At 44.3% G+C, this 13,891-nt stretch overlaps 1 protein-coding gene across 1 annotated transcript; it reads left to right on the top strand.

Annotated features, from left to right (window-relative positions):
- The first annotated feature begins 662 nt into the window (after positions 1-662).
- Positions 663-8,637, top strand: LOC106580857 (eukaryotic translation initiation factor 3 subunit K). The gene is made up of 8 exons (XM_014162349.3): positions 663-859; positions 1,248-1,346; positions 2,908-3,028; positions 7,352-7,429; positions 7,709-7,775; positions 7,872-7,949; positions 8,090-8,215; positions 8,493-8,637. The coding sequence occupies exons 1-8, from the start codon at positions 798-800 to the stop codon at positions 8,522-8,524; spliced, it is 663 nt and encodes a 220-aa protein (XP_014017824.1). The 5' UTR covers positions 663-797; the 3' UTR covers positions 8,525-8,637.
- The last annotated feature ends 5,254 nt before the right edge of the window (positions 8,638-13,891 follow it).

The raw sequence follows: 13,891 nt of genomic DNA, 5'->3' as shown, positions 1-13,891 counted from the left end.
GCAGGTCCTAATCCAGGCACTTGTCATCTCCCGTCTGGATTACTGCAACTCGCTGTTGGCTGGGCTCCCTGCCTGTGCCATTAAACCCCTACAACTCATCCAGAACGCCGCAGCCCGTCTGGTGTTCAACCTTCCCAAGTTCTCTCACGTCACCCCGCTCCTCCGCTCTCTCCACTGGCTTCCAGTTGAAGCTCGCATCCGCTACAAGACCATGGTGATTGCCTACGGAGCTGTGAAGGGAACGGCACCTCCATACCTTCAGGCTCTGATCAGGCCCTACACCCAAACAAGGGCACTGCGTTTATCCACCTCTGGCCTGCTGGCCCCCCTACCTCTGAGGAAGCACAATTCCCGCTCAGCTCAGTCAAAACTGTTCGCTGCTCTGGCACCCCAATGGTGGAACAAGCTCCCTCACGACGCCAGGACAGCGGAGTCAATCACCACCTTCCGGAGACACCTGAAACCCCACCTCTTTAAGGAATACCTAGGATAGGATAAAGTAATCCTTCTACACCCCCCCCCCCCCCCCCTTAAAAGATTTAGATGCACTATTGTAAAGTGGTTGTTCCACTGGATATCATAAGGTGAATGCACCAATTTGTAAGTCGCTCTGGATAAGAGCGTCTGCTAAATGACTTAAATGTAAATGTTTCTGTGATCCGTCAGTAATCCAACTTCCTGTTTACGTCATCACAGCCCTTTCCGTCCTTCTCTCCCTCAGCTGGCTCTCCCAGCTCTCTCCATGTGCGGATGTCTTACATTTTACAATCAAACAGACCGCAATAAGAGTTGACCAAATGGCGTCGGCATTCGAGCAGATGAGAGCTAACGTGGGAAAGCTCTTACGAGGAATTGATAGGTATGGAGACTTGTTTGATAAATACTAGCTTAGCTAGCTACCTACCTGCTGCTACGTAATGCTAGCAACATGTGATTGTTTGAAATTTATGCAGAAAGTTGGATATCTGTTTAATTTATTAGACATATCGAACGACGCACAGGTGTCACAAACCTTTGGTTTACCTAATGTTACTTTACGCGTTAGCTAGCAAGGTACAACTGCTTGTACCGGTAAACGTTAAGCTAACGTTAGTTAGCACAACAACATCCTTTGACAGCTGGTTGGTTGTAATGCAGATTGATTGGATCTCTGCAAGTTTTTGCACAACTTGTTTTAGTTAGTTAGCTGTGTCGGCTATCTGTTGAATCCATGCCCTTGATGTTACATTGTTTATGATCTCTTTCAGATACAACCCAGAGAACCTGGCAACATTGGAACGCTACGTGGAAACACAAGTTAAAGACAATGCCTACGACCTAGAGGCCAATTTGGCTATCCTCAAATTGTGAGTCACCCTACCTCTTACTTTCTGACTACTGTCACGTTTGTTAAGCCTGTAAAAAATAGTTAACTCATGTAATTCCATTTGCTTGCTGGGTGGTAAGTAGCCCTTGATCATGACTCTGTTCCATTACATTACACATAAGTCATTGGACAAAGGCTTCTTCTGTACAGGGGAGTTTTGTTAAGAGCCCCTGCGCTCAATAAGAAAATGAGCAGGAGTCGCTTGCGGTACGGTTTTGGAAGCATAATTACCTTATCTTTCATATAAACGAGATCATTTTCAAAAACCAAAATGTTAAATTGATACACCTTGATAGGGTTCCCACACGGCCATATCTCCACATAACACTGCGTGTTTTCACAAGACAGTTGACCACCTGTACACCAGTCTCCAGTTGAAATGTTTAAGATGCGAGTGCATCAGTCTGCGGGATCCTAAATGGAACATCCATCCGTAAGAAACCCGATTCAAATAAAAAATCAGCCTTATTCCCAAAATACCTCGAATCTGTTGACTGATTTGATGTGTCCTCTCCTTCAACCTATCAAACTGTTATGCATGTATGACATTTATCTACTAGTCAGATAACTGTACAGTGCGAGGTCCGCAGCTGCTCGCGCCACTGTGCTAGCTTTACACTGTGCTAATATTCCTAGACTACATCTCCGAGTCACCTTCAGTGTTCAGATTTTTGTAAAATGGCTTTTCGCAATATTAAATAATAGGCTTTATTAATTCGACAACTAATGTAATTTGCTGGGTCATTGTTACCAAATGCGCTGTAGAAAATTGTGATTTGCCGGTGGAACTGTGTAGGCTACCGGAGTGGACACAACTGATCACACATCTAACTGCTGATTGGGGCTTTTCGATTGCCAGGTTCACCGTACGAAATATTGAAACAGTCAGTGCGTTTGGGTTAATTTTTACATGAACAGTGGCAGATGTCGGTCTGCCTTTATGGCTCAGCTCACACACTACATCATTCACACACAAACACACAGGGCCTCTCAGAGGAGTCAGGTCAGACAGATCCAATCCCTGAGCTCAGTATTATGTATTCATTTAGAATGGAAAATGAATGTGGTCATGCAACAGTTGTTAGTGCATAGCTTCCCGTTCCACTTATCAAATTTCACAGAATCGTTTCAAACTTAAAGTATCGTGCCTTTGTCGGGGGGCATGTGTGTAGATGCGTATTGAATCATGCTTGTAAGGAGAGATGCACATCCCTACTATCTAGCATGCTCCCAACACCTGTGTGTAACTGAAGAAGTCTGGCAGAAACGTTTTGTAACTGAAAAATAATGTTGGCTGCAACTGTGATAAAGTAGCTTAACAGTGTACAGTAAGTGTGTATTTTAGCATTTGTGAAATTATTTTGATGTGATATGAAGGTAAAGGGCTTTGTTTCTAGAACAGTATTGTAATTGAGACCTGATTCACATGTAGATGGCGTATTTTGCTATTTTGGCTGCCAGAGCCAGTCTACCTATGATTCTTGGGCTAGCAGAACACCACTCATGGCTATATCAGTAAGATGCTGTTCTTGTTCCTGTAGGTACCAGTTCAACCCTGCCTACTTCCAGGTCACAGTGACGTCGCAGATTCTGCTCAAGGCCCTGACCAACCTACCACACACAGACTTTACTCTGTGCAAGTGCATGATTGACCAGACACACGTATCCTTTTGGTGCTCAGTATAATCTAGGAGTATAATCCTGCAACAAGTACAATTTGTCCACTTCTGTACTCCCTGTCAACAAAAACATTGACAATCATTTAGGCTTGGGCGGTATTTTATTTAACTAGGCAAGTCAGTTAACAACATTCTTATTTACAATGACGGCCTAGGAACAGTGGGTTAAGGTATACTGTATTCCCGGGGTATTTGGAAATGCCCACGGGATATTTTTTTTTCAATGCTGTTAACTATTTCTTTGAAATGTTTTATTTGAATATTTGTAGCTGCTTTTTAAGTAAATACCTGCGGTCAACTTGTGCAATACGTTAGGAGATAAAGAAGATTGTGTTCTTCATTTCACCTGTCAAGTTTTCATTATGAAACTTACCGGTAGTCCCCAGTCGTGGTGTTTGTTTTACAATTACACAACGATGAGAGACCGGAGCCTTGTGAGTCAATTGCTGTTGTGCAGCACGCGACAGCTGATCTAGTTACAGTATGCAATTCACAAATAATGTGTTTGCTAGTTAGATATCGTAACTATTAAGTTAACTGTCTAAAATGTGCTAAATTATCTAGTTGTGCATTTGCTTTACTAATTTGGGCTTCCAAGTGGCGCAGCGGTCTAAGGCACTGCATCTGTGCTAGAGGCGTCACTACAGACCATGGTTCGATTCCAGGCTGTATCACAGCCGGTCGTGATTGGGAGTCCCATAGGGCGGCGCGTAATTGGCCCAGCGTCGTCCGGTGTAGGGCGTCATTGTAAATAAGAATTTGTTCTTAACTGATTTGCCTCGTTAAATAAATTCAATATAAAAAAAGCTAGTTAGCTAAGTGGACTTTGTTTGGTAACAGCAGATAATCCCCTCCTGGATCAAGAGCCTTGCTGTCTAATATTTGTTTTGTGCTCGCGGAAAACTGTGAGTTGCATTTTGTTGCTTGTATAACTTTGAGCTGGGATGTCTGTCCTGCAAATACTTTAGATCAGAGACTGTTCCAAGATGGCGTAGCAGTGGGGTGTCTGTTTTGATTGTCTTGTACCGTGTGTATATATTTTTTATCTCAATTTCCATCTACGGACTGAACATACCCGCCTCACCCAATGTGGTACGGATCTGCTATTTTTGTACTTGAGAACCGGAACCCCCCCTTCAGAAGCTAGCCAGCTAACTAGCTAGTAGTCAGTTAGCCACTGCTAGCGGTCATCACTGTTAACTCGGACATCTGCCAGCCTCAGCCCAGTCAATTCCTGCCAGTCTGCACAGCGCGACATCAACCCAGAGCATATCGGACTGCTTTTCTCTACCACATCTCCAGATTCCTACTGCAAGCTCTGAACCTTTACTCCAGATCATCGCAGCTAGCTAGCTGCTATCCGAGTGGCTACTCCTGGCTAACGTCTCTGTCCCGAAGCAAGCACCAGTTAGCCTGGAGGGGCCCATCTCCCGGCTAACCGAAGAGATCCATCAGACAATTCCTGGGCTTCAATTACCTTTTGCCAATTGGCCTGGACCCTTTGCTGCTGACACGGAGCCCCGCCAATCCATCACGACTGGTCTGCCGACGTAACTGTCCGAGGGGGTTTCAACCGGCTCTCTCGTTGCGACCTCCCCCTGAGGCCCATCTGCTAGCCACGGCCTGCTAGCTGTCTGAATTGCCATGTCTCCAGCTCGCCTAGCTACTCACTGGACCCAATGGTCACTCGGCTACATATGCCTCTCCCTAATGTCAATATGCCTTGTCTATTGCTGTTTTGGTTTGATTTGTCTTATTTCACTAGAGCCTCCAGCCCTGCTCAATATGCCTTAGCTAGTTCTTTTGTTCCACCCCCCCACACATGCAGTGACCTCACCTGGCTTAAATGGTGCCTCTAGAGACAAAACATCTCATCGTCACTCAATGCCTAGGCTTACCTCCACTGTACTCTCATCCTACCATACCGTTGTCTGTACACAATTTTTTCTCCCGCGCCCAGAAATCTGCTTCTTTTACTCTCTATTCCGAGCGCACTAGACGACCAGTTCTTTTAGCCATACTCTTATCCTACTCCTCTGGTGATGTAGAGGTTAACACAGGCCCCGCAGCCCCCAGCATCACTCCCATTCCCCAGGCGCTCTCATTTGTTGACTTCTGTAACTGTAAAATCCCCCATCTTTCTTCAGAGTTCGTACTGTTAGGTGACATAAACCGGGACATGCTTAACACCCCGGCTGTCTAATCTAAGCTCGATGCCCTCAATCTCACACAAATTATAAAGGAACCTACCAGGTACAACCCTAAATCCGTAACCATGGGCACCCTCTTAGATATCATCCTGACCAACTTACCCTCTAAATACACCTCTACTGTCTTCAACCAGGATCTCATCCTGTGGCATTCTGCATTAGCATCAAATAGCCCCTGTGATATGCAACTTTTCAGGGAAGTTAGGAACCAATATACTCAGTCAGTTAAGAAAGCTAAGGCTATCTTTTTTAAACAGAAATTTGCTTCCTGTAGCACTAATTCCGAAAGGTTTTGGGACAAGTAAAGTCCGTGGAGAATAAGAGCACCTCCTCCCAGCTGCCCACTGCACTGAGGATAGGAAACACTGTCACCGCCGATAAATCTACGATTTTCAATAAGCATTTTTCTACAGCTGGCCATACTTTCCACCTGGCTACCCCTACCCCGGCCAACATCTCGGCACCCCCTGCAGCAACTTGCCCCTTACCCTTGCACAGGGTTCAATTCTCAGGCCGACTCTTTTCTCTGTATATATCAATGATGTCGCTCTTGCTATTGGAGATTCTCTGTTCCACCTCTGTGCAAACGACACCATTCTGTATACTTCTGGCCCTTCTTTGGACACTGTGCTAACAAACCTCCAAACGAGCTTCGACGCCATACAACACTCCTTCCGTGGCCTCCAACTGCTTTTAAATGCTAGTAAAACTAAGTGCATGCTCTTCAGCCGATCGCTGCCCGCAACCTCCCACCCAACTAGCATCACTACTCTGGCCGGTTTTGACCTAGAATATGTGGACAACTACCAATACCTAGGTGTCTGGTTAGACTGTAAACTCTCCTTCCAGACGCCCATTAAGCATCTCCAATCCAAAATGAAATCTAGAATCAGCTTCCTATTTCGCAACAAAGCCTCCTTCACTCATGCTGCCAAACATACCCTCGTAAAATTGACTATCCTACTGATCCTTGACTTCGGTTATGTTATTTACAAAATAGCCTCTAACACTACTCAGTAAATTGGATGCAGTCTATCACAGTGCCATCCGTTTTGTCACCAAAGCACCACATACTACCCACCACTGCGACCTCTATGCTCTTGTTGGCTGGCCCTCGCTACATATCCGTCGCCAAACCCACTGGCTCCAGGTCATCTGTAAGTCTGCTAGGTAAAGCCCCGCCTTATCTCAGCTCACTGGTCACCATAGCAGCACCCACCCGTAGCACGTGCTCCAGCAGGTATATTGCACTGGTCATCCCCAAAACCAACACTTCCTTTGGCCGCCGTTCCTTCCAGTTCTCTGCTGCCAATGACTGGAACGAATTGCAAAAATCTCTGAAGCTGGAGACTTATATTTCCCTCTAACTTTAAGCATCATCTGTCAGAGCAGTTTACGATCACTGTACCTGTACACAGCCAATCTGTAAATAGCACACCCGACTACCTCATCCCCATATTATTACTTACCCTCTTGCTCTTTTGCACCCCAGTACATCTATCACTCCAGTATTAATGCTAAATTGTAATTATTTTGCCTCTATGGCCTATTTATTGCCTACCTCCCTAGTCTTTTACATTTGCACACACTGTACATAGATTTTTCTATTTTTCTTTTCTATTGTGTTATTGACTGTTTGTTTACGTTTAACTCTGTTTTGATGCACTACTTGGCTTTATCTTGGCCAGGTCGCAGTGGTAAAATGAGAACTGGTTTTCAACTGGCCTATCTGGTTAAATAAAGGTGAAATATGTGTGTATTTTTATTTTTTTTAAGTATAAAATGTTTGCAAAGCACTCATTAGTGTTCTCTATGGGATATTACATGTACTTGTTAGCATTGCTAACCTTCGGATTACAAAGGCTCATTGGTGTTTGAAAATAGCACCCCTTGTGTTCAGTGCTGGTAATCGAGAATGCCTGGTATTGCACAAGGTCGATATGGAAGTATGGCAATTTGTATACCGCCCAAGCCTATAATTTGTTTTGGTTGATTGTTGTTTTCTGGGGTTTGTGTTGGACTAATGGTGTGGACATTAGTCTTATATGGCCAGTTGTTTGCTCTGTGTGTGGTGCCTTTCCTTGACTAGAGTAAAGCAGCAGGAGGAGCGCCCCATTAGGCAGATCCTGTATCTGGGAAACCTCCTGGAGACCTGCCATTTCCAGTCCTTCTGGGTATACACATCCCTGTTTCTGTCTTTTTGTTTCACCAGCCTTTTGCCCTGCTCATTTCACTGAACTTTCCAGTCATTGTTAGATTATTTTTAGGATCATATCCTGACATGGAGCGGTTCCAAACAGAACGTTGAGGTTAAAGCATGACTGTACATTGTGACTTTAACTGGAAATTGATGGCTGTGCTAATAGACAACTCCTATCATGGCTTTATGAAATGTGACCTCCAGTTCTAATGGTATGATTGTATGGTACTCATTCCTTTGTCTGTCACAACAGTCCAGTCTGGAGGAGAACAGGGAATTCATTGACGGCATCACAGGCTTTGAGGACTCGGTGCGCAAGTGTGAGTAGAATATTTGGAAATCAAGTTTAGTTGCCGACTGCATAATATTGCAATTAAAAATGTGATAATGGCTTGTTTAACTGCTGCTCTCTCCAGTTATCTGCCATGTGGTTGGAATCACATACCAGAACATTGAGCATCGACTTCTGGCTGAGATGCTGGGTGACCCCCTTGGTAAGGCCATTCATTTCAAATGTATATCTTTTGGAGAGTGCTGTCCTATTGATTTTCTTTCTTTGTGACTCTACAGTGTTAATTATCTAAGTCCTATCCCACTTCCCCCTGCTCAGTTTGACTTCGTGCTCCCCATACAGACACACAGGTTAAGGTGTGGATGAGCAAGTACGGGTGGACGGAGAACGAGGAAGGGCAGATCTTCATCTTTAACCAGGAGGAGAGCGTCAAGCCCAAGAACATTGTTGAAAAGATTGACTTTGAGAGTGAGTGTTTCCTTGTCTCGTGTCCCAGTTCCTGTCTTGTTTGCTGGTATCCAGTGACGTTGTTTTGTTTTTTCTGTCTGTAGTCACTTTTAGCATACATTTTCAAAGTTCAACTTCCTTCCTCCCCCATATCAGTGTAGCTTTATGTAACCTAAGACTTTTCATGGAAAGACAATTTTGTTGACATTCTTTCCCTTTGTTTTCCCATGCTCTCCTCTGTCTTCCTCTCCCACTTTACTTACCTGTGTTTTCCATTGTTTCTGTTCCTCTTCCACAGGTGTATCCAGCATCATGGCCACATCTCAGTGATATCCAGACACATCTGCACAAACACTCCGAATGTACAAAACAAAGTTCAACCAGACAGAAGTACATATACCACAAACCAGCGTTTCACAATAAATGTTAATTATCCATTCATACTCAGGCCCAAAGTGTGCTGATCTTTTCACTGATTACATTGAACTACTCTGTGATGTTAACCTTTTTAAGTTCATTCCAGGAAAGGATTTTTTTATTTATTTTAACCTTTAAGATGTGGGTGTGCCTAAGGCGAGTGCTCTTTAATCTTTGACTTGACATGTCAGTAAATTAACACTGTCTGTATCCTTTTCAAGCCTGTTCTGAGTGTGGAGATAAGAAGTAATCTACGTTTTTGCATGTGAGGCCTAATCATCATTTGTCATAACTTCACACAAAACATTCCTTAGTCTAATTTATGAAATAAGCTACACTGAACAAAAATATAAATGCAACAATTTCAAAGATTTTACTGAGTTACAGTTCAAATAAGGACATCAGTTAATTGAAATCAATTCATTAGGCCCTAATCTATAGATTTCACGACTGGGAATACAGATGTGCATCTGTTGGTCACAGATACTTGAAACAAAAAAAGTAGGGGTGTGGCTCAGAACCTGTCCGTATCTGGTGGGACCACCATTTCACTCATGCAGCGCAACATCGCCTTCGCGTAGAGTTGATCAGGCTGTTGATTGTGGAATGTTGGCCCATTCCATTTCAATGGCAGTGGTTGTGAAGCCGGTTGAACATCCTGCCAAATTATCTAAAAGGACTTAGGGAGGCGGCTTATGGTAGAAAAATGAACATTCAATTCTCTGCCAACACCTCTGGTGGCTTTCCTGCAGTCAGCATGCAAATTGCACGCACCCTCAACTTGAGACATCTGTGGCATTGTGTTTTGAAAGGGTGGCCTTTTATTGTCCCCAGCACAAGGTGCACCTGTGTAATGATCATGTTGTTTAATCAGCTTCTTGATATGCCACAACTGTCAGGTGGATCGATAATCTTGGCAAAGGAGAAATGTGCACTAATAGGAATGTAAATTTAATGTGTGCACATCATTTTAGAGAAATAAGCCTTTTGTGCATATGGAACATTTCTGGAATCTTTTATTTCAGCTCGTGAAACATGGGTACAACAATTTACATGTTGCATTTATATTTTTGTTTAGTGTATATGACTTGGGGGCATAATGCAATAACTTAAGAATCATGGGACTGCAAAGTGCGCACGTAAGCGACTCAACTATCGGAAGCTGCACAGGTGGGCGACTGCAGTATTGAGAGTGTGGCCAATGGCCATTTGACAAGGTCAATCGGTTCATGGGTAGAAAAGTTGGTACGGTAACTCCTGGAAAAGTGGATAAAGCAATTGCTTTAATAAAGTTGTAGGGTTCTGTTGCACACTATTTTAACTCTACAACAAACAGCCTATTAGTTTTGTAAGGACATACAGAAAGAATTGCGATAGTAATGACAAGGAGACTCCCGTCGCAGAAATAGGTTGAGCAGACGCAACAACGGAAGATCCCGGAAGCTCATTTACCTCCAAACGGTGGCAATCGTCACTTCTCGCTGACAAGCCTTCTCCAGTTCTTCATCAACCTTAACGGCGGTATTTCAATGGATGATGGGTTGTTTGTGGACCACGACTTTCCAATGGGAGATGTGTTTCTTCAACCCGCGATGGAATGGAGACGCCCAAAGGTAGCGCACTATGACATTGTTATATAAAAAAAAGCAGAAAAAAATATACCAATTAATTAATGAAAATACTCAATTTTAATGGAACCCTATCTCTTACAAAAGTATGAATCAAACCATCGGACATACTATGTCATTTATAATCACAAAACACAGTGATATATTTTTGCATTGACAACGGGTAGACGATGTCTCTCCTGGACAGTTGTTTTGAGGGTGTCATATACTGTACTTCTCTTCAAGGTCCTATAGACGTGCTAAGAATCATGCATGTACTGACAACAGCCATAACAATACACGCACAGATGCATATAAACTCAGCAAATAAATAAACGTCCTCTCTGTCAACTGCGTTTTTTTTCAGCAAACTTGACGTGTAAATATTTGTATGAACATAAGATTCAACAACTGAGACATAAACTGAACAAGTTCCACAGACACGTGACTAACATAAATGGAATAATGTGTCCCTGAACAAAGGGGGGTCAAAAGTAACAGTATCTGGTGTGGCCACCATCTGCATTAAGTACTGCAGTGCATCTCCTCATGGACTGCACAAGATTTACCAGTTCTTGCTGTAAGATGTTACCCCACTCTTCCACCAAGGCACCTGCAAGTTCCCAGACATTTCTGGGGGGAATGGCCCTAGCCCTCACCCTCTGATCCAACAGGTCCCAGACGTGCTCAATGGGATTGAGATCCGGGTTCTTCGCTGGCCATGGCAGAACACTGACATTCCTGTCTTGCAGGAAATCACGCACAGAACGAGCAGTATGGCTGGTGGCATTGTCATGCTGGAGGGTCATGTCAGGATGAGCCTGCAGGAAGGGTACCACATGAGGGAGGAGGATGTCTTCCCTGTAACGCACAGTGTTGAGATTGCCTGCAATGACAACAAGCTCAGTCCGATGATGCTGTGACACACCGCCCCAGACCATGACGGACTCTCCACCTCCAAATCGATCCCGCTCCAGAGTACAGGCCTCGGTGTAACGCTCATTCCTTCAACGATAAATGCGAATCCGACCATCACCCCTGGTGAGACAAAACCGCGACTCATCAGTGAAGAGCACTTTTTGCCAGTCCTGTCTGGTCCAGCAATGGTGGGTTTGTGCCCATAGGTGACGTTGTTGCCGGTGATGTCTGGTGAGGACCTGCCTTACAACAGGCCTACAAGCCCTCAGTCCAGCCTCTCTCAGCCTATTGCCATCCTGTACCTGTCCGCAGGTGTGATGTTCGGATGTATCGATCCTGTGCAGGTGTTGTTACACGTGGTCTGCCACTGCGAGGATGATCAGCTGTCCGTCCTGTCTCCCTGTAGCGCTGTCTTAGGCGTCTCACAGTACAGACATTGCAATTTATTGCCCTGGCCACATCTGCAGTCCTCATGTCTCCTTGCAGCATGCCTAAGGCACGTTCACGCAGATGAGCTGGGACCCTGGGCATCTTTCTTTTGGTGTTTTTCAGTCAGTAGAAAGGCCTCTTTAGTGTCCTAAGTTTTCATAACTGTAACCTTAATTGCCTACTGTCTGTAAGCTGTTAGTGTCTTAATGACCGTTCCACAGGTGCATGTTCATTAATTGTTTATGGTTCATTGAACAAGCATGGGAAACAGTGTTTAAAACCTTTACAGTGACGATCATAGGTGGGTGCTATGAATTATCAGATAGAACAGAAAACCAGCAGGCTCCAGACCTCGTAGGGTAAGAATTGAATACCCCTGCCATAACACAACACTATATGAATACAGGCCCTGGGGTGAATACTACTGTGTTAGGGCAGGACTAGGTCATAGTGGTTTTTATCTTCAGAAGGCTTAGCCAATTGTCAAGCTGTCATGGCTAAATGCTAAAACAAACACCCTTGACAATGTTTCCATACATTATGAACATCCAATCCCTGGACTGGACAGAGCGAAGTATGTTAAGATGTGTTTTGTCATGAAGACAGAAAGGTCTCCTTACCTTCTGTATACATGTTGTATTCACTTTGTTACTCTCCATTGAAGATGGAGTCTTGGGTCAAAAATGCCTGTCACCATAGATCTAGGCACCTTTTTTAGTTTATTTATTTGTTGTAGGCCTAGTAGTGTTCAGTCAATCATAAATCATAAAAGCAACAGTTATGAGTGAGGACCAGTGGGTTAAAGTCTCTACACTACTTCAGATTATGTAAATAGAGTAGATTTATGTCCCAGGTACATTGTTATCCACTTCATCTTACCCAGTAAAGGGGACACTCAGCTAAAAGTTTGTTAAGAGGCATGTTGTGTCTTGCTTTCTCTCCCCTCTCCCCTCTGCCAGGATATCTGCCCTTCAGCACAGTTCATAGTGGATGCAGCACCACGTATGGACGTGTGTCAGGGAGTTCTGAGTAAGTGGAACATGCCATATGTATGTTGCCCGACGCAGTGTCTTTCCACCTGCCTCCTTACATATTAGGGCCCTATTCAATCCGCGTTGCGGAGGTTCACCTTTACAGCGTCATTGGAATTTAAAGGCAATGTTCCCGCTTTACTGGAGGCTGCATTCACCGTAAAAACTGCATATGTCTGCTCAATCGGAAATGACCTTCATTTCTATTGTGGAATATGTAACGCTTCAGCTTTACTGATTGAACAGAGCCCTTAGTCTTGTTTCCAGTCATTGCAGTACCACAGTAAGCTGGGATGCGGTTGATCTGTTTCTTTATTACCCAAAGTTTTCTCCCATTGATATCGAAGTTCTACCCAAGAGTACAGAATTGCTTTGACATCATTAATGAATTGAATGTCTGACATACTGTACAGTAAATGCCAGGTGGCCATCATCAAACTACTTACCCAGTGAAGTGAATGTGATATATAATATACCTTTACCTGTCCCTCTGTCCTCCCCTGCTCTCTGTTGATTGGATGACTGCTGGTTCCTGTCTGCGGTGGCATCCCTCTCCCTGCATCGCCAGCTGTTAGAGAGGGTGGTGCCCATGGGACAGAGCTTCCAGGAAAGTTACAATGACAGCTTTTACTTCCAGGTCAGCCTCAGGACATTAAGCACACCTAATTAGGCTGTCATTATCTGTCAAGGGTTGTTGAATTTGCACTCCTGTATTTTGGAGATATGGGCGAATAACTATTTAGTTGGAGTTTGTTGATGCCCACCTCCTGAGATTAAAATAAAACCTGTGTGTGTCTACCTGTCTATAGTTCAGGCAATACTGCGAGTGGGATAAGGTGAAGGTTGACATGTGTTGTGTGTGCTTGGGTTGATTTTTCCCACGGGGCCACCTTGAGCAGAGAAATTAGTTTGGAATCCTGTCCAGTCATGCCTACTCTGTAACCGGGATTGAAAAAGTAAGATTACCCCCCTCTGCTGGATACTAAGCACTGTTGTCAAATTCACTCTCAGATTCATGACTGCACACCAAGGCCAATATTATCCAAATGCCGCCAGCCAAAACCTGCACACATACAGTGGTGTTGGGTTTCCTGTGTTTAATAGTCAAATAGGTTTTCAGGTTGGGTGACTCTCTGTCTCCCCCACTCCTCCACTCCCTCAGGTGAAGACTACATTTGAGGCTGTGGAGCTGGTCCATGTTCACAACCCCTGTGGCAAGACAGAGTGGGAGGGACCCTGGAGTGACATGAATGGGTTAGCTAGCTATTAACCCATTAATCATGTCATTACCACTG

The sequence above is a fragment of the Salmo salar genome, chromosome 20 (assembly GCF_965601325.2).
Source record: "Salmo salar chromosome 20, fSalSal1, whole genome shotgun sequence".
NCBI lineage: Eukaryota > Metazoa > Chordata > Actinopteri > Salmoniformes > Salmonidae > Salmo > Salmo salar.
This window is presented reverse-complemented; position numbering and strand designations above follow the sequence as displayed.